The sequence below is a fragment of the Ambystoma mexicanum genome, chromosome 6p (assembly GCF_040938575.1).
Source record: "Ambystoma mexicanum isolate Mex_15411 chromosome 6p, UKY_AmexF1_1, whole genome shotgun sequence".
NCBI classification, from domain to species: Eukaryota; Metazoa; Chordata; class Amphibia; order Caudata; family Ambystomatidae; genus Ambystoma; species Ambystoma mexicanum.
In genome coordinates, this window is record NC_090935.1 from 802,845,610 (window position 1) to 802,867,600 (window position 21,991).

Below are 21,991 nucleotides of genomic sequence, written 5' to 3' on the forward strand. Positions count from 1 at the left end.
TGCGGTAGTCGCCTGTATGTTTCCATTTCCTTCCCACTCTCCCCCTCCCTTCATTATCTATGTTTTAGCTCTTGCACTATCTGAAATGTCGTCAGGCCGAGTACGATAGTTAATTTCACATCCTTACTGTTCATGGCCTGTAAGAATGTCATTGTTTTTCCCTTGTTCCCTCCCTTGCCTTGAAGCGTTTTCAAACACATTGTGTATAGGCGCTATATAAATAAACTATCATATCATACTCCCATCGAAAGTAATTGTAATGCCATTTTGCTCCTATTTCAGGGGAGCCTAATTCACCCAGAAACTTATTGGTTCAGTACTGAAGTGCGTTTGTGTATAATAAGTTGCCTCCTTCTAGTGAATGTTTTCTAAATTATTGTGTAATAAATTAATATAAGTATTTTACCAAGAAACCTTGAGTGTAAGTGTCTACCTGAGCCACTGTGATTGAAAGACCTCTGTGTAAAATCTTGTACTGCTCACATTCCCTCTTGAGATAAGCCTGGCTGCCCAGCTCGCTACCCAAAACTGTAGTACAGATTTATACCAAAGGTTGGTTTTGCTTACACCTGTAGCCCTAATTGTATGTGGTGGCCCCAGAGGGTACTGCATGCAATTCTGCCTAACATTCCCCTTTCACACACTCCACCTGCAGCCTCCCTCAAGGATCTATCCTCATGCTGTGGCTCTTCAACATCTACCTTGCCCCTCTGGCCCACCTGATGATCTCCTTCTCTCCTCACTTGTAGTGCTGAGCAGACGACACACAGCTCTCCTTTAAGCTTCCCTCTAATGCCTCCTCTTCCTCCTTTCTCATCCCTGACTGACTGCTATTCAGGCATGGTGTGCTGCTAATAATCTCTGCCTTAATGCCAGTAAGACCGAGATCCTTCTCATTGGAACCCAAGCTCTAACCTTCACCTTGCCCACCCTCTATGGGTCCCCCGTCGCCACCCCTTACCCTCTTGTGAGACAAAAAACATTGGGTGTCATCTTTGACTCTTCTCTCCTCACATTGCGGACCTTTCCAAGAAGGCCCACTATCAGCTGCACCTCCACAGAGGCATTCTGCCTTTCCTCACCTCCCCCCAGATGCACAATATCTCCATAGCTCTGGTCCTCTCTAAACTGGAATACTGCAACATAAGCTGCCTCAATCTTCATCCATCCTCTCTTCGCCCTCTTCAACTAATCCAGAATATCTCTCCAGCCCTAAAATCTCCCACTGACTCCCGGTTGCTGCTAGGGTCAAGTTCAAGAACCTCTGCATCACCAACAAGGCTTTCTGGGACCTGGAACACCACTACATCCAACTGCCTCTCCCTAAATACCTCACTGCTATAGCCCTTTGGTCTTCTAGCTACCACTCTCTGCAGATCAGACCCTTCTCTAAGGAGAGAGTGGGGGGCGGGTGGGGTAGATAGCTGTCCTCCTCAGGAGCCTCCCTCTAGAATGGTCTTCCAGGCCCTCTCAGGCTTCAGCCGGATCTCAAGTTACGGATGCTAATAAAACCCCTCCTTTTCTCTTCTTCCTTCTCACCTACTGTGATTTATCAGGTTTATGTTTCATCCCCTCTCCTAGTGAGACCTTCTGCACTTTTTGCTGGACCTTTTTCTGAGATCCTGAATGAGTAGAGACTTTTTCCACTCATTAATTTTTATGGGCTCCGTCTTTTGGAACTCTATTCTTTATATTATATCTGTCCTATGGAGTCTATATTTCCTCGATAACTAAAGGCATCTATATTTTACTACTACAGCACGCAGCTCCTTATGGGCTGTGTTGCTGGGAACCCTTAGGGTCCTCCTTTGAGATTGTTCTTTATCCTAGAATAACTACAGTTCTTAAGGATAGAGAGATGCTTAGTATCTCTCCTAAAACGTTTTAGTCTGAGAGATTGGCACACACCACCTTATATGGAGTGCCAAAAGGATACCCGAGGAACCGTCACAAAGGATGGGGAAACACGTGTAGAGGGATAGACATATTCAATATAAATTGTGATCAGACTGAATATCAACAGCAAAATATAAGACTGAATCGAACAGGAAAGAGGGATTGAATGCACAATCATTTGTGATGTAAAATATTGGTTTATGAAAACAATAGTGCAAGTGCTACAGAAATTTGAAATAGAACAAGTTTGATGCGCACCACTTTAAGTTACTTGTTATTTATTTAATATATCAATCATTCATTGGGCAGCCTCAATGTCAACAAGCACCACAACGGTGCAGCAAAACAACAAACAATTTGATGGAATAACAAGGGATCTCGCCGATAGTTGTTAAAAGGCTGCTAATTCAGAATCTACCTAGCATCCCCATTTTCTCTTTTCCTGTGGCTTGTTAATCACAGACAAACTCCTAGTTATGGATGGTGGCCATGGACGTGTCCTACTAACTATTGTGCGATTTTTCTACTGCAGGCTATGTCCATAGTGCCGCTAGTGCACAATAGGGGCATCCAAGTAGGCCATTACTACCGTGGTTATTCTTTGACAGGTCTTCTACCATTCTGGGAGGGGGAGGCCTATTTGTTCATTTTTCGTTTGGTGGGGAACTCTTGGGTGTCCCCGCCTAGGCTCCAGTGTCTGGGCAGGAAAGTGGTGGGGAGGAGTTTTCCACCCCACCATCCTTTGTCTGCCAGAGTGTCTGAATGGGACCAGCGCCCATGAGGGGTCTGGCTGTCCTGACTGGACAGCCAAACACCCCTTTCTGTAAACTGTTGAGGAAGATTACAGTGAAGTGAGTGCTGGTACTGTAGAAAAGGTGAGGATCCTGGAGTGAAAAGCAAATCGACCACTGGAAGCTGAAGTAACCAAAGAAGATGACTAGAGATACCTGCAGACACTTTGCAACCCTGTTAAGTGACCCCTGCTGTTCTGACCCTGTTTTCTGTGCGACAGAGGAACTCCAAAGAGGACTCCTTCCCTTTGAATGGTGGGAACAACCAGTCCCAAGATAAACTTTGATTTGAGCCACCTCCCAAAGTCGTGCGAGTTTCCAGAGCTGTGGAACCCCAACACCAGGAAACCTGCTGCCCATTTCGAGTGCATCATCGTGGAAAGGCCGAATCCGCCCAAGTCTTTGCTGAGCCCTCAAGGATGCTCCAGAGACACAATCCAACTCATCCAGACCCCCTCATCAGAGGGTGGGATTGCAGGAACCGAAGATTGACTGGGCAAACCGCGTACTTTGTTGGTGCTGCAGAAAAGGCGCCAAAACTACAGGGTGACCATAGAAGTTGCTGAAAGTCGTGCACAAGATCCTCCGAGACTGCTGCTGAGATCCCGTCCATTGTCCTGCCTTCAGTCATCAGACCAAGGAATCCGGAGGTCGAGTTCAGAGCTGCAACATCGCAGAGCATCCAGTACAAACATTTTCTTCTAACCTAAGGTACTTTGGGGAAAAAGGAATTGCTTACCTGATTCCAAGAAGCCTCTCCAGAGTGTTGGAGTGCACTTGGAGGTTTCCAGGGCAACCCCCTCTTACCCAAGACCCAACCCGCTGCTTGTGTTCCCTTCTCGAGTCCGAATTAAGGTCTCCCTTGTTAGTGAACTTGCTGCTTCAATAACACTAGAAACTGGAAAAAATCCACAGGAATTCTTCATAATTTGCTGCTTGTCAAGTCTTCAAGCCCTCTCCGAACTGCCTTTAGCTAGGGTTGCATTTCTGGACTTAAAGGACTTACTAGGCAAAGAAACCATTTCTAGTACCTTGACCTACGCTTATGTTACACTAACCATTTTCCTCCCTTTAAGTGACTTTACTATATGTGTTTGCAGAGTAAGGGAATAGTTTCTTACCTGTAACTCCATTTCTCCAGCATTGGTATCTTTCATGGATTCACACGCTTAGAATATTTATTCCCCGTCACCAGGCAGGGAACCCTCGGTACATTTCTAAAGATGTTTTCCATAGGAAAAAATGTCGACACTTTTGTGTCCTATCTAAGTCGTTTTGGGTTGCTTACACCTGCCCCAATAGGACATAGCGGTATAAATATCCCCGGCCCGTGGCTCCCTTCAGATTTTAACCCCCCAAAGTAATATGCAGTATAACTGTTTGCATACAGGGGAGGCCGGAGGGCGCATGTGAATCCATGAAAGATACCAATGCTGGAGAAATGGAGTTACAGGTAAGAAACTATTCCCTTCTCCAGCATTAGATCTTTCATGGATTCACATGCTTAGAATAGATTGTATAGCAGTACTCCTACTTTGGAGGTGTGTAATGCAAACCAATATCATCATAGCCACACATGCCTTTTGCCATGGAAAAAACTTTTAGTCGTTGTACGTTAACATTAAAACACACATTAAGATAAATTTATAGAAGGATTTACCCCTGGATGGGGCTTACCTTACTGTAATAGATGACGTAGGACTGCTCCTCCCATCTGTATATCCTCTGCATGTTGTTGTTCGAGGCAATAATGCTGGGTAAATGTATGTGGCACCGACCAGGATGCTGCTTGACATATCTCACAGCGGAATCCCTGACCACAATGCCGCCGAAGACGAAGTGGATCTCGTCGAATGGGCTCTTGGATGCTTTTCCAGCGGCTTCCCTGCCTTCGAGTGGCAAATCCCAATCGTCAACGAAACCCAGCAAGCCAGTTCTTGTTTTGAGATTGCTTTTCCCTTTACCGAAGGGCCATAAGCCACAAATAGTTGTTTTGCATCTCTAAAATCTTGAGTACGATGAAGGTAAAACTTTAGAGCTCTTTTCACATCCAATGTATGGAGAGCTTTTTCCGCGACAGATGGAGTTGCGAAGAATGTCGGCAGTACAATAGACGAATGCTTATGGAAGACAGTTGGAACTTTTGGTATGAAATGAGGGTTGGTTGCCAATACCACTTTGTCTTTGAAAAATCTCAAATATGGCGGATCAATGACTAACGCCTGTAACTCTGAAAGACGTTGTGCTGTAGTGATAGCCACCAAAAAGGCCAATTTCCACGATCGATAAGAATTTTAAAGATGAGGATGACATAGGTTCGAAAGGAGCTTTCATTAGATCTGTCAGTACCAGGTTAAGGCTCCAGTTCGGAGGAAACTTTTGTAGTTGGGGGGGAAAAGTTCGAAATAAGCCTTTCATAAAGTGTTTAACTAACCAATCACTAAACAGTGGTGTTGAATGTCTTATGAGTGAATCTTGAAATGGCTGCCAGATGAACCTTCATCGAAGAAAAAGATAAACCCCTTTCTGCTAAGTGCACCAAGTATGGAAGAAGCCATTCTGGCGCAATAATCAGGGGTTCCAGTCCTGGTTGATCCTTGCACCACATGCAGAATCTCCTCCACTTAAATACATGCATACGAAGTGTTAATGGACGGAGCCCGCGCGGCTTGTAAAATTCGGTAACAGTCCGATGAAATGGTTAGAGCTCCAAATTCTGAGAAGTCAGAAGCCAGGCTGTCAGACTGAGTCCGTCCGGATCGTGATGCCACACTGCCCCCTTGTCTTAAGATAGAAGGTTGGGGATCTTCTGGAACCTCACTGGTTGCGCCATCGACGGCTGGAGCAGGTCGGAGAACCACGACTGTCTCTCCCTATAAGGAGTCACTAGAATCACCAGACATGGGTATTTGTGAATCCATTGTGGAAAGGGGGGAAACGAGTACAGGGAGGAGAGGCAGGGATGGGTAGGCGGTACCCCGTGGATACACTGGAGACACGTGGACCTGAAGGGGTGTGTCATGCCTTCTATGCCTTGGAGGCTGTTTGCGGAAGAGAGGGACAGCCGCAGAGGCAAAGCCCCCTTTTTGTTGCTTGCACCTAATGTTGGGTCAGCGAGCTGTCCGGCTGCCTGGACCTCTGCTTTTAGAAGCCGCGGATCCCTCCGTATGTACGCCCCTTGTCCGAGTGCTGCTGTGACTGGGTGTACGTTTTGGGTGTGGTCTTTGTAAGGATGGATAAAGTCTTTGCTTTTTGTGAGCTCCTCGACCGTAGTGGAGTGGAAGAGGTCACCCCCCCCCCCTCGAACGGCAGGTCTAAGATGCTTTCCTGGACATCCGGGTTGAATTTCGTAGCACTGAGCCAGGCCGTTCGTCTCGTGTCGGTGGCAATGCAGATGGCCCAGCCAGTGGTGTCAATGTGGGCCACGGTGGACTCCATGATATCTTGTGCCACCATCTTGGCCTCTGCCAGTCCCGCCTTTAATCAGGATTAGCTCTGCGACGGAAGCTCTGGGAGGAAATCTGCAATTTCCTGCCAAAGCCTGTGGCTGCCAGCATGGCATCCGCATTGGCTTGATGAAGATGTAGGGATGCTTTGGAATACAGCTTCTTCCTGTACGCCTCCAAGATCTTCTCTTTGCCTAGCAGCACAGCGGACGAGGAGGCAGATTACAACTGAGGATTGGAGTATAGTGATGCTGCAGCGATCACTTAGGAGTGCGGCTGAGGATGGGGTGATAGAGTATCCCCCCTCCATCTGCCTGTAGTTGGCGCCCAGGTGTCGATTGACCGGCTGGACCGAGTGGGGTTTGAGCCAGCCCTTTTTGGCCAAGGCAACGATGTCCTTCTGCACAGAGATCCCCGTTCTCGCTGCAGGACATAGCATGAGGACTTAGTCGAGGACTACCTCTGAAGGTTGCTCGACCTCGGGTCGTGCAAAACCTTGACTGACGACGGTGTGTCGGGGTCCTCTTCCTCATCTGTGTCCACCTGGGGGTCCTGTTGGTCCGGCCCCAGTGGAGGGGTGCTGGGAGCTGAAGGCTGAGGTGTGGAGACCAGAGCTGGAGGCTGCAGCGGAGGCTGGTACAGAACCGCCTGTACTATCGGTTGGGGGGCCGGAGCGGGCGGAGGAGGCTGCACAGGGGCGCCTGTATTGCGGCCTGCGGCGCCGGAGCCATTGGCGGGAGTGCGTCCCAGATGGCGTCCCTGAAGATGACCCCCATCCGAGGAGATTTCATGAGCCCAAGGAACCTTTCAAAAAATCTGTCCTCACAGGCCAGAGGGGTGGTAGGTGATATTGACAGGGTAGCGGGCGGCTGCTGGAGCCGATGCATGCCTTGCTCATACGGATGCAGCGGGAACCTGCCCTGCGCAAATGAAGGATAGGCTGTAGGCCACATACCTAGTTGACACCAGTCCCACCTTGACACTCGTTCCTCCACCTGCTCGCTTCCTTGGTGCGGTATCGGGCGGGTGTCCATAATGTCTGGCACGGCGGCCATCTTGTCGAGCTGCCTTCCACGTGCCTGCATCATGTTTGGCTCACTGGGCCCAGCCTCGTCCAGGACTCTTAGTGTGGTTCATGAGGCCTACCCTGCTCCTCAGGCCGAGACCTGGTAGGCGTTTCTCCCTTGGCGGATCTGCCGGTAGAACTGCACATAGACGCCGCCTCGGACATGTTGCTGGTACTAGGGCGGGGCCCCTCGGGTGAATACCCAATAAAAGAACCTTCCGGTCCCTCAGCATGTCACCGGGAGGATCCACTGACACCCCCACCCCTCGGCCTGCCGGCCGGTAGCCAACTTAGCCTCGGTACTCGTGCTGGTATGAGAACCTGAGCAGTTCCTCCCATGCCGGGGAGTCCTTGGAAAGGAGTCTCCCTTACGGGGTGCACTGGGAAAGAGTGGCCCTACCTTGGGCCTGGATCGATGATTGACGAAGTCCTTCAGATCCTCTGGAGGCGATCTCTGGAAGAGCTCCCTCCACCTGGCTAGTCTGTTCTTCAGAGACCTCGAGGAAAGCGCGTCACACACACTACAATCTTGCCAAACGCGGTCTGGGCCAAAGCAACGTAGGCAGAGGGCGTTGGGGTCTGAAGTTGGAAAGAGCCTGTCGCAGGATGGGCACCTTTTGAGCCCTGTAGAAGTCGGCATGCGCCGGGGAGGAGCATGACGCTTGAGGACCGAGTACCTGAATGATAAAAAGTATCCGCGCATGGAATTACATGGCCGTGGCCAACCCCAGGAGCTTTGGTGAATTCGGCCAGTTCCCGTCGACGCCAAAAAGGATACCGAGCTGTGCCGCCGGAGGACGAAGTCAGGGCATTCTCCCAGGGCCACACCCCCGCGCACCTCTAAATTTAAAGGGGAAAAAGGTTAAGTCTCCCGTACCTAGGAAGGGACGCCAAAGCAGTATGGAGGATAGGTGACGGGATGTAAGAGTAAGGTATTGCTTACCCGAGTCCAAGATGTCGATACAGAGCATTGGAGTGCATGTAGACTTGTACAGGGAAACCCCCCCTTACCTCTGACCCAAGCTACTGCTAGTGTCCTTTCCTCAAGTCCGTTTTAAGATCTCATTTGTTAGTTGTTAACTTGCTGCTTCAATAACTCTAGAAACTGGAAGAAATCCACAGGAACTCTTTGTAATTCACTGCTTGTCAAGACTTCAAGCACACTCCGAACTGCCTTTAGCTAGATTTGCATTTTTGGACTTACTAGGCGACTAAACCATCTCTAGAACCTTGAACTAAGCTCATATTACACTAACCATTTTCCTCCCTTTAAGAGACTTTACTTAGTGCGCAATATTCGATAATACGGTAACATTGTCTTTTCCCTTTCGAGCGTTGCTACAAATGTAACCGTGAACAAACACAAAAGTGAAAGTGCCCTTTGAAGTCTATTACCAAGTGATTCCAAGTGTTCTAGTATAAACGTCTGAAGTATTTAAAGAGATTCTGGTGTAAATCTAGTAAGTATATACTTTTTAGATAACATGTGTAATATCTTCTTTGTTGTGCCTGACTAGCTAAGATTCAGTGTACTTACCTACAGCTCACATCTTCTTCTTAAGATAAGCCTGAATGCTCTGCCACTCTACCAAGTCCCTGAGCTAGTACATAATGATAAAAACAGTTGGGGATTTACAAACCAGTCGAATAGCTTACTAAAGTCTTTCTGCCAGTAGGACTTAAGGAAAACTCAAATAACAAGCAGGAACCCTTTGCGTTTCCCGCCGAGGCTCCAGAGTGTTCGTGAAGGCAGGAAGCGATGGAGGAGTCCAAAACTCTGCAGCCATTTGTCTTCCAGCTTGCCTGAAAGGAACCAGTTTCTAGTGGGGAGCTGGCGATCCAGATTGGACAGACAGCCGCCCCTTTTCGTAAACTGCAGGGAGAGTTTGCAGAAGTTATGGTGTAGTTCCTGATAAATGGTCCAATCCTGGAAACTGCTGGCAAGTCGGCCAATGGAAACAAATCCAATGAGGAGGACAACGAAAAGACATCTGCAACGGATTCCATCGACCGGAGAGCCTGCTGTGTAACTAGAGCCTATTTTAACCCTTCCTTCCAAGCGACCTGAGGGTCCTGAAAACGAGAACCTCTACCCAGAGGCTGGTGAGACTCACTAGTCTTGAGACAACCTGCGAAACAAGCCATCCCTCGACATGCTGCGACCCACCATGGCTGCAAACCACCAACACCAGGGGAACGCAGGTCTGAGTGCTGTGCATTGTGTTCCAAAGTCTGATTACTACAGAAACTTTGGTTGACTCCTGCAGGACCTCCAGAGACAGAATACGAATTCCTGAAGCCCCCTCACCTAAATGCTGGACCGAGAGTGTCAAGTGAATCCGACCGGCGATACACGTTCTTCGTCAGGTACCTGTAAAAGGGCACCAAATCCGCAGAGCTGTTCGAAGCCTTGTAGAATCCTTTGTTGAAAGTTTCTCCTGTCAACTGCTGTTGCCAGTTCCCATCTAGTGTCCGTTCCTTCAGTCACCAGACCAAGAATCCAGGAACCAGGTATTGTGCTGCTGCCTCGGGAAGACACACATCTTCAAGCTCTTCTAAACTGAGAAAATGTGTTGCTTTGTGTTAGGCAAGATTGTATGCAGTACCGTTTGGGAGACTACACGAACATTGTCCTCCGGCAATAGGTAACCCAACCTGAGCCATCCCATGCCGTGCTGTGACCTTGCTGGGCCGCAATACCCCAATACCCTGGGACCTCGACCCAATATGCAGTGCACGGTCTTCTGAAATTCCGAATCTAGCTGAAACTTTGTGGGCATTCCTTCAGGTCCGAAAAGTCCACTCGCCAGAGTGCTGGACCTTGCAAATGATGTGAATCTGACAGGAGATATTCTGTCTTCTTCTGTGCTCCTGAAAAAGGTGCCCAATCCACAGAGCCGCCTCCAGCCACAAAGGAAAACCTTGCCTAGAGTCTTCCCTGTGATCCTTGCTGCAAAAGTCCTTCCAGTGTCCTGTCTTCTTGATGAAGGAATTCAACAACCAGGTTTTTGGCTGCAGATCCTGAAGTCATCCTAAAATCCTCCTGCTGCAAAGTCTTCTGTGCTGGGTACTGTGCTGGTTTGGATATTTACTTACCTTAGGTCTCTTGTGATTCCAGTCTAATTTTGGGGTATTTTCTGTGATTGGGAATCCTCTTGTCTAGTGCACCCAGGCCCTGCTGCAGTCCTCCTAGGGCGATTGACTTACTTGTTCTAACAGTCTTCCTTAGGGTGTGTGCTACTTAAGAACCTATCGTGACCTGCCTGTTGGACACTAGACCCTAGTGACACCCCTTCTGCCTCTGAGAACATTAATGCTCCAAGAATAAGGGAAAGACTTCTAAGGTTTGGGCCTTTTGCCTAGAAAAGAGAATAAGCGTTTAAAGGTTCCTTGCAAAACTTGGTTGGTAACTGAGAGTGAACAGTTGCAAAAGTTATTACTTACCTTAGAAATCATTTGCCATTCTGAAAAGTATATGGAACATATTTCTTTCCTTAAAAACTGTTGCACCATTCTAACAAAAAGTAGATGCAAGGTTCTATTACTCAACTGTGATTTGGTTGTGCCTCTTCCCAAAAGTAATGCCGTTGTTTGCACTTCACTACTCCTGTTGGGATAAATGTATGAGTGTCCCCAACTGGGTCCTGCTTCCCCTGACTTGTTAGCCTGTGCAGAAAAGGTCTGCATTAGGTTTTATCTACCTAGAATAACTGAGTCATTCATAAAGTGTAACACTGGGTTTTGCTTTCCCTGGTCTGTTTTAGACAGACACAAAACCAGTCTTAGGTTTATAAATGCCTTAAAGTTGCCGATAGCTCCTGTAAAAAAAGTGCATAGGTTTTACTTACCTTAAGCATAACTGTGTGTAGTGTAAAGTGTAGATGGATTGGCATAGGTGCATTGACTCACTGAGCTAACAATATTGAATATTAGGCCTATAGCTTGCTGTATTAACAGCAAAGACCAATAGCTTATTCGAAAAGTGTACTAAATGCTGATAATCAGAACTTTACAGCTGGCTTAGTAATGATTTAGCAGCGCCTAGATATCAAGCATATTGAGCTATATTAAACGTGCAGGCCTCTAAGGGGTGGAATGTTATATAATTATGCACAGGTGCTAAACCTGCTAACTAACTACATTGTGCAAAAGTGCATAGCTTGCAAAGGCAGGCCAGAGCAATGAGTTTAGTAGCTCATCGAGGCATGTATTGAGTACTTGCAGACCTGCAGTATTAAAGCATTATAGCGCCTAGATGGCCAGTCTTGTAATACTATGACACTAACTTGCAGAGTGCAGGGCCTGTGGAGCTTTCTCACTAGGGGTTAATTGCAATGCATATGTTTCGGGCCCTGAAATATTTTTCGCAACAGTGGCTCTGCCATCCTTCATAAACAGGCACTCATTTCGCACGATAGAGAAAAACAGCTTGACCCGAGCACTTCTGATAAGAGACATACCAGATATTTTTGCAGCTGGGTTCTGAGTGGGGAGGGGTAGGAGTGCCTTGGATCGAAACAGAGTGGGTTTTTCCACCAGCACAAACATGTTTTGCACTGAAGGAACATTTTCGACCGTTGCATCACACGGACAGCCCAGCCTTATAAGAATGCATACCCACATTAATCAGTAGGGACTCCTCCGTGGGCTTGTACCAAGCGAGTGCAGGTGCCCGGGTTTTGATTTGGCCCCAAGAGGAATTCCTTGCTAGGTTCTCACTTAAAGGCTGGGAGTAGGAGGGTGCAGTGTCTGACCAGAGGGATGACATTCTGGGATGAGAGGTCGGTCGTTAAACTGAGTGGGGTCCTAAGCATTGGCTAAGAGGAACGTGAGACTATGTTCTAAATATCTGCGATTTATAACTTGCATTTTCTTCACATTTTACTAAAATGGTTGTAGGTTTATTTTATTTCCTTATTGTTAAATGCATACTAAGTTTTTATGCTTAAAGTGTTCTCTCTAGCATGAGTTCATGGCTGTAGCACAAAGTGCGAACCTGGGAGCGGGATAGGCGGATATTCGTGGTAAATGGGCTGGTCCCTGAAGTGTGTTTACATCCTTCCTAAAACACTGTTATCCTAAAATAAGTCGAGAGTTATTGCTTCAATCAGTCTGTGAACTGAAAAGCAAATGTAATTGAATATTATACCCCAAGGTCCAACTCCCCTAGAATAGCTGTTATTCTGAATCAGAGTTATAGGTGTTTTACTGTCCCTAGAATAAGTGTTCCAGTATTCATAAAAAGTATATTGTCCAGTTAGGTTACTAAGTGATTACTTGGTGAGCGCCACGGTACAACTGCTAGGGTCTACTACCCTTATATTATTTAGAGTAATCTAAAAAGTAACTATTGGTTTGACTTCCCTAGAACTCCTATTAGGTGGCCCAAATTCGGTCTGTGTACCTTCAAGCATAGTGTTGTGTTTTTCTATAATGTGTTAATATGATCTGTGATAGTATTTATTTAACCCAATATTTATCCGGTCCTACTTGTATTTAAAATCACCATTTATTTTTTACTATACATAGTGCTTCAGTGTTTCTTTGGACCATTTGTATTACAATTTCATTTTATTGATTCTACAGCCCTCTCCTCGCTCCCTATGAAGGTAAGTCTGGCTGCTCTGTCTATCTTACCATTAACCCAGGTGGTACAACCTTAAACTAAGAGTGGAGTCTTGTGCTGTCTCTGTTGAATGCTTTTACTAAGCCCTTAGTTGGACTTCAGAAAAACTGCCCCAACAGTGCAGGACTGCAGAATTGAATGTTTGACCAGGCGAGAACGGTTCATGGTTGGAGCTGCCAAAACAGCAGACTGATGTGGGAGACTGAAGAAATCCTTGCTGAGGGTCCTTTCTCTCCAAAGCTGCTGTGACATCCCATTCAGCGTGCTTCCTTTCGTCACCAGACTGAGAAATCAGGAGACCGGGTCCGTTGCTGCTGTACAGGAAAGAATCAGGCTGCATTTGGTTCAACCAACCTAAAGTACTGTGAGGTTCAAGGTAGAAACTTGCTTCAAGCCGAATCATTGCTCCAGTGTGACTGAAGTGAGATACAAGGTGTTCTGGTGTCCACCCATGCCTCTAGCCCAGGCTTAGCAGCTTGTGCTCTCTTAGGTAGTACTTTTAAGGGTCCCTATGCATTGTGTTATCTTGCTAAATTATTTTAAGTGACAAAAGTATCCTGAGGACCTTTGCCTTTTCAGCTGCTGCATAAGACCTTTGCTCCACTCCTACACTGACTTTGATGTACTCGTGGAGGTTTAGGGATTGGACTGCAAAGCATTAGAAGCCTTGAATGTTAATAGTAAGTAAATTACTGCTATAGTGTTGAATAACCCTAATTTTCCTTCCCAAAGACTTTATCTGAGTGGCTTTAGTAAATTAATGAAACTGTCATTTCTCTGTAAAGAAATGCGGGTGTGCGTCACTACTGTCAGTGCCATGTTCCTATGTATGTTGGTTAATCTAAATGGGTATTTACCTACCTTGTCTTGTGTATAGAAGAAAAAATTCATATTCTAGTATAACTTTCAGTGTGTACGTTTCTTTGGACTATTGTACAGACTGGGTTCATTGTACTTACCTACAGCTCACATCCTCCTCACAAGATAAGCCTGGCTGTTCTGCCATTCTACCAATCCTTTGGTCAGTACGTGCTTACACCAAGAGTTGGGGATATGTACACCAAAGGATAGTTTTTTTTTTTTTTTTTTTTTTTAAGAGTCTTACCTCCAGGTGGACTTTAGGAAAACTACGTTAACAGCTACATCAGAAGGCAGTAAGAAGAGGCATGACGCAGGTAGCACCGGAAGAGATATTTCATATACCTTTTGTGGGGGAGAGGGGCTTTAACAATTTATTGCTTTGTGTACAGAGCTGTGTTTTCATAAATCGTGTTGGCAGTACTCTGTTGAAGTCTGTCTCCTTGTTTTTGTGTCAAGTCAGAGGGGAGGTAGTTACTCATAGGTATGCTGGCGGTGGACCCTCTATGCACAGAAGAATCCTGGGTGCACCGGAAGGGTAGTGTTAGGGAGAATTCTCATTCTATGGCTAATTATCCTTACCTCTAGAGTCCCCCAGCAACTTTGCTGGATTTGAAGGGTTTGTTTCTTTTTCCTGCTAAGAGTGAGACTCTTTTTCCCACTCTTAGGCATTTTTGCTATGTGTGTTCTAGGCTATTTTTGTGTTTAATGTCTATGGGATTTTCTCACCCCCATAGAAACCATCTTTACTCACATGTGTTACACAGCACCCTCAGTGCAGCGACACAGGGGTGTCGTAGCGACCCCCAAACAGACTCCATACCTGGGACTGACTACTGTCTCCCAGGGCATGTAAAGTCCCAATTGACTTTACTAGTCCATTTTTTATGAACTAAACCAGTACAACCAATCTTACTATGGAGGTACTGAAAAGGGTTAATAGTTTTTCCCTTATGTTAATTTTCGAAAGGGTACCGTACAGTCCCTCTCTCAAAAGTTTCTGGCTGGTGGCAGCGGTTACTACTGTAAATATTCAACCGCGAATATTTCCCTATGGGATTTTCCCATTGTTCGAGGCTACCACTTTTTCCGACAGTCTCTCACATACCGCCGGTGTATTTTTCTATTAACTTTACTCCAGTAGGTTTTTGTCAGAACTTTAATATAACTTCTTTCTTGTGTCTTTCTCTAAACTCCTAACCCAGGTCGGGATCCTTTGTTCGTTCTTTTGGTGGGCTTCTACTGAGAAGCCCTCCTTTCAGCACCACTGAGTCTGGGGTGGGTCAATTGTGTGTGAGGGGGAGTAGGACCCCTGGACAGGGTTGCCCCAGCAACTCATGTCGCACTCTATCCTGATAGGCTGGAGGGTCTCCCGCCAAGATGACCACTCCACTGTGTGAGTGACAGCTAGGCTGTATGAATGGGGATCTTTTTGCATAAAAGCAGGGTCCTGAAGACAGGAAGAGCAAGACGTTGCCACTGGAACTAAGAAGCCGAAGAGGAGAGAAGCCACAGACACCTGCAACAACTGAACCACCGGTGAAGCCCTGCTGCAGCGTCTCACCACTTTTCTCCGCACGACGAGACAAGATCTTCCTCTGCAAGAGCCTTCTTCCCTTTAGCTGGTGGGGCCAGCCAGTTTGCCAATCGCCTTCCCGGACCTGCCTTGGTCGAATCTCCCGTACCCTGTACTCGGAGCCTGGATAGCCAAGCACCAGTACACCTGGACCGCGATTTAAACGAGCATACCTTTTATTCGACGGGCAACACCGCGGCTAGTTTCATCCCTGGGTAGTGCAGTAACTCGAACCTTCCTCCACAACGAGAGCCTCTCTTCCTCTGCTGGACCACCCGAACTGCAGGAACTACCAGGAACAACTGCCACCGCAGGAGCCACTTCTTCATTTTAAGGTACAATGTTCCGCCAGGCCGCCTTTTTTCCGCGGTAGCACTAAAGTTGTTTTAAATCCTTTACCTACCTGTTGGGTCGGCCGACTCTCTCTCAACATTGTCTTTTCAACTTCTGCCTCCGCCTTTTCAAATTCGGTTATCTAAGACTTGACTGAAGCTACAAGAACATTTGGCTCCTGGGCCCTTGCCCTGTACACTGACTCTGGCACAGGCCTACTGACACTGGCTACATTTGTTAGACCTGCCTTCTTTAGATTGATTCTCATCTAGAACTGTGTCGATGCACCCATTTCTTATAACTACCCTTTCCTCCCCATTTTTAAACCTTGTGAAATGCCATTTTGCTCAGTTTTCATTTAAGTATTGCATATACTGATGCACTGTCTTGCTTAAACTGGTTCACAAACGGATGGGAAGTGTTGCTAGGATGTATAAGAAGGTATTTCTGAATAACTTGTGTTTTCCCTCCCTTGTAAGGAATTGTTAAGAGTATCCCTTGTGTGCGGTTTCCTCTGTGCCATTTTGCTCAGTTTTCACTCTGGTTCACTTGGTCTACAATTTAACTTGGGAGTGTGTATATTTTTCCTTTGACTTAATTTAACTTGCTTGATGACTTATAGATGTGTTTTGGTGTCCAGTCATAATGTCGAATACAATAATTTCGAAAGTCAAAATGTCGAAAATATTTAATCGAAAATAAAAATGTCGAATTACAAAAAAGTCGAATTTGTTTCGATTTTTTTTCGAATTAAAATAATTAATTAATTATAGTTTATAAAACAATTTGTTTAAATGGTTAAAGGTATATCCATGGTGGGTGGGGGGGATGTGGAGGAGGGGGGGTTGGGGTAGGGGTTTGGGATGGGGTTTTTTAATAATTATTTAATTGTTTAATTAAATATATTATTTAAAAAATTAAAGGTATATCCATGGGGGATGTTGGGGGGGATGGGGAGGAGGGGGGGGTTGGGGTAGGGGTTTGGGATGGGGGGACCCCCCCCAATAAAAAACGTTAGTATGTGTGACATTTTACAGTTATTTTAACATTGGTTTTTCGATTTTTTTTCGACATTTTATTTTCGAATTAATGACTTTTTCTATTATATGTATGTTTGACATTTTTGCATTCAACATTTTTTTTTTCGACATTTTTGTAATTCGAAATTATTTTTTCGATATTATGACTATAAACCATGTGTTTTATTAGAAGTGTATAAAATATATAACTACTTTTTAAATACAAAGCTTTGGTCCGTGTTTCCTTGTGCCATAGTACTGTAGGCCTATTGTGTAAACCTTGAATACTGCTCTTCTCCCTCTTGCGATGAGTCTGACTGCTCAGCCACAGCTAGCAACTAAATCTTTGTGGTACAGAATGATCCCAAAGGGGATTTATTGCTCTCACCTGTAGTCCTAATCTTGTGTAGTAATCCCTAAGGGAACTGCCCAGGATTCTGCCTAACAGGTAGCCTGTAGAGGACAAGGTTTGCCAACCCTTTCTGAGTGAAAGTGACATGGTCACTGGGTGCCCCATGCTCACGGATAGATGATAAATCTAGCTATGAAGCACAACAGTGGGTTAGGTGTGCGAAACAAATAAACAAAATACAAAAAGAAAAATACAAACGTACAAAAGGGTGGAGTGCATGAGTACTGGGAGCATCTGCCCAAAATGTGTCAAAGAGGACACCTTTGACTAAACTGATAGGTCTCACTTAACTACAATGGTTCCTCATGGCCAATATTTTACAGGAAATAATCATTGACATGGGTGAAGAGTCAAACTGTAAAAATTGCTTCTGCTAGAAAAAAATGTTTGTGAATCTATGGGACATTTAACTTGACACTTACTATGTTTACCAATTTCTAAATTTCCAAGTGTTCACTGCATGCAGAAATGCAGCAAGACAGGGAGACACAGAGCTTACCTCAGAACCTTCTGCATTGAAGTGATCCAGAGCTTGCTTCCTCAGTTCCCCTTTTATGGACCCATCTAACCTCTATATGGAAAAGAAAGAAAACTCAAATTACAACGTTCACAAAGAAGGACTTGTCACTGGCGCAACCTGGGGGAAAAATAGCTAATCATTCAATTTGGCATCCGCATACACAACAATTCCTTTTACAACCGAGGAAATACTATTCCAAATACAAATACCTCTTCTAGATAAAAAATAAAAAAAGATACATGCACATTTATTGCTGCTTTGGTTAGGACTACCAGAAACCATCCAGTGTAACACTATTCATAGAACATTATTACTGACTTTAGTATGTTCCGTACTCTTAGATTGCAAAAACTGTTATGAGATAAATGCCCGTTGTTCGGGGAGTTTTCCTAAATCACCACTTGGAGGCAAGACTTTTAGTAAGCTATCTTAACAAGGACTTTTCCAACAAGAAAAGATGAAAAAAAAAGGACCAGGGCCATTTTGACAAAATGGGCACCCATGGGTGTTTTACTTCAGCTGCAATTGCAGCCCACGGTAGAAACACACAATGGTAGGAAAAAGTAAACCGCTGCCACCAGCCATTAATTGTAGAAAGGGTAACACAAAAATGTTACATGAGAAACTAGACAAAGGGGATACGAAGTAACCCCTACAGCACCTCATAGTAAGATAGCGTGTGCTGGTCTAGAAAGTTACAAAATGTAAGTGAAGTCAATTTCACTTCACTGCTCTTGGAAACAATAGTTTCACCAAGAGAAGGTATTAAAACCTTTGGGAAATCTAAGACTTCCCTGTGCCACTGCACTAAAGGTTCTGTGTCTCACAATGTAAAGGTGATGCCTATGGAGGTTGTCGGACTACAAAGTCAAAAAGAAGCACAACTCACAGAAAAATAGGAGAACGTGGGAGAAAGGTCTCACTCTCTCCAGGTTAGAAATTAAAAGTCCTAAAGTCCAGCAAAAAGAGCTGGGGGGTCTCTAACGTAGAAGGAAATTAGCAGATTTCGGATAATTCTACCCAACACCTACTAAGGGCTTTACAGTCCTTATTGCAGCAACACCCTGGCGACACACTACCCTGCATAGTAGGATAATCCAAAACACAGCCCAAGAATACCAGAGAATCAGTATGGGGATGCAACAGCGAGGCAGTTACCAGTAAGCAACAATGGAGGACAGAGTCCCCGAGGACCCCTTGTCCCCCTTCAAGGGTTACCCAAAATCAAAATATGTGGAACATAGGATCTGGAGAGCCGGTATTTTGCCACAAATTGTTAGAAGCTCACTTCTGTTAATATGGAGTCGCATCTGCGCACCCCTGCTTCTCACAATAGTCAATTTACGTAACTCCAATGGAGCCAATGTGGCCGCTGGGATCCGTTATGGTGCCAAATCATTCTCATACCCTCCCTGCTGCGGCACCCTACCCATCCACACAGACGCAACTGTACCAACACACCTCACCTAGAGACCGACCAAAAAGGAAACCTCAACAACGATCAGAAGTTGACCCCTACAATAAAGCCTAGACCAAACCACACCACTAAACTCCACTGCAATCTAATAAATGCAAGATCCTTGTTAAAACACTCAACCAAGATCTTTGACCTACTGGATGACAACGGCATTGACATCATATTCATCACAGAAACATGGCTGGACGACAATTACAAAATCACACTCCAAAGCTGTCTCCCAACCAACTCCAAATGCCTTCAAGTAAACAGGAAAAATAAAAAAGGAGGAGGCATAGCATTCAAAGGACAGCTGAAAATAAAAACAGACGAACCTCTCAGCATCACCAACTGTGAAACCATGGTCGTACACCTATCAGCAAACCCAAAACCAACATCACATTCATCCTGGTGTACAGACCAGCGACATACAATGCAACCTTTGTCGACAACTTCCTTGAAGCCATCACCAACATAGCCATCAAGCATGAACATCTAATCATCCTGAGGAACTTCAAAATCTGGTTTTAAGAAAGTCACGCCAACTCCCAAAACTCATTGATTGGACAACTTACATCCATGAAACTACGACAGCTGGTCAAAGGGGCAACACACTCGGCAGGACACACCCTCACCGCAATCTTTGCCAAGCAAACACTTATCACCACCACAGATACAAATGCTTTGGAGCGATCATCTCATCATCCCATTCGTGATCAGACTACCAACTCAAGTCTGCACCCTACCCCTCCCCAGCCTCACAACCGCCACAAAAAGAAACTGGAAAAGCATCAAAGCAAGCGACCTATTGAAACAACTGGAGATGACCAAACCCTAAACTATAGAACTAGAGCTGGCTGACTAGATGGGAAAGCGGAGCTACTACACAAATGGATTGCTGATACAATTGATAAGATCGCCCGGAAAAACCATTCAACCCATAAAAAAAAGAGCAATGGCAAAATGGTTCACCCCACTACTAAACACCATGAAAAAGGACAACAAGAAGATGGAACTGGAATGGAGGAAAATATACAACTGAGACGAAGTTCCTTTCTTACCTGGTAACCTTCTTTCGATGGTATATTCCTCCGACGTATTCCACATCTATGACTGTAATCACCACAGCTGTGCTGCCTCAGAAAATGTTTCAGCGTAGGCGTCCTGCATCGATGACGTCGAAACGCTGTCTTCGAGGGCCTCCGTCGAGAGTCGACGTCACTGGATATTATATCTAGGACGCACAGCGCCCGTGGCCTCAGTTGTAGTTTTTTCCCCAGAACGTGTGGCACCAATCTCCTGCCAGTATGACTGCAGAAAGCCTTGTGGAAACATAAGCTGCAATCGCATAAGAAATTCTGTCGAGGGGCAGGCTGGGAGGGTGCGATGTGGAATACGTCGGAGGAACATCCCATCGAAAGAACATTACCAGTTAAGAAAGTACCTTGTTTTTCGAGAGGATGGTGTCCTCCGACATATTCCACATCTATGACAGACTCCCAAAGCAGTACCAACGCCTGGAGGTGGGAAAAAGAATTTAGAATGGCCAATCAAATTGCAGAATAGAGGACCGCCTTACCAAAGGACAAATCTTGCCCATGAATAGAGTCCAGGGAATAGTGTTTTACAAAAGTATGGACAGAGGCCCATGTGGCTGCTTCACAAATATTAAATTGGGAACACCCCTCTGCAGAGCAGTAGAGGCAGCCCTAGTAGAATGAGCACGTAAGACTACTGGAGGGGTCCTTACCCGCCAAACGGTAATATTCAGAGATCATCAAAATGATCCATCTGGAAAAGGTCTGCTTGGAAACAGCTTGACCTAAACGCCTTCCAGCGTATCCTACAAAGAGCTGATTGTCCACTCTGACCCGGGACATCTATGAAAGATAGAAGCTCAAAGCTCTCCTAGGATCCAACCTATGGAGCATCTCCTCTTCCTTACCAGGATGCTGAGGAGGATAGAACGCCGGAAGAATTACCTTCTGGCTCAAATGAAATTCTGACACAACCTTTGGAAGAAAAGGGCGAACCCTAAGGACAACCCTGTCCTTATGGAACACCGTGAAATGTGGATTGGCGGAAAGTGCCTGCAATGCACTCACTCTGCGAGCGGAAGTAACCGCAACTAAAAATACAGTATTAAAGGCCAAAAGATTCAATGGACAAGAATGTAAGGGCTCAAACGGAGCTCCCATTAGGAACTTTAGAGCCAAGTTCAAATCCCATCCAGGCAAATGGAAAGATGACAGTGGAAACACATTAGTTAGCCCTTTCAGAAACTGAGAAATCAAAGGAATCTTAAAATTAGAACACTCCTCAGACGAGCGCTTAAATATTGACAGCGCCGCCAGGTAACCCTTAATGGTACCCACTTGCAGGCCTTTGTGGGCTAATGAAAGCAAAAAAGACAGAACCACAGGAATTGAACATTGAAAAGGAACCACATTCTGTACCCTGCACCAGTCGCCTAACTTTCTCCAATGGCAACGGTACAGGGATTTTGTTGCTGGTCTTCTGGCTGAAAGCAACACCTCCATCACGTCTTCAGGGAGGTCCCAATCCTTATACCCCAACCTTTCAGATACCAAGCATGAAGGCTGAGAGACGACCTCTGGATGGAGAAACCGACCCCCCTCCCATGAGAGCAGATCGTCTCGATTGGGAAGATGGCGTGGAGGGCAGATGGACATGTCGAGAAGGTCCGGGTACCACGCTCTCCTGGCCCATGCCAGAGCAATGAGGATCACTCGGGAACCAAACCTCTTTAACTCCGCAACACTTGCGGAATGACGGGGACTGGAGGAAACGCGTACAGCAGTGGGAAGGACCACTCCACTACAAACGGCTCCTCTTAGAGGAAATTCCTGCGAGCAGAACCTTACGCCCTTCCGGTTGACACTGGTGGCGAAGAGATCCACTTGCGGAGTCCCCAAAAGGGCGAAGATCTCCAAAAGAACTTCCTGAGCCAGCTCCCACTCGTGAGAGACCG

At 45.9% G+C, this 21,991-nt stretch overlaps 1 protein-coding gene across 1 annotated transcript in view; it reads right to left on the reverse strand.

The window, feature by feature from the left end:
- Window positions 1-21,991, reverse strand: part of CHD1 (chromodomain helicase DNA binding protein 1) — a 2,212,767-nt gene that overhangs the window by 1,238,633 nt on the left and 952,143 nt on the right. The window contains exon 18 of the mRNA XM_069625454.1: window positions 17,523-17,594. Coding sequence (XP_069481555.1) covers window positions 17,523-17,594 — 72 coding nt within the window. The remainder of the gene's footprint in view (window positions 1-17,522; window positions 17,595-21,991) is intronic.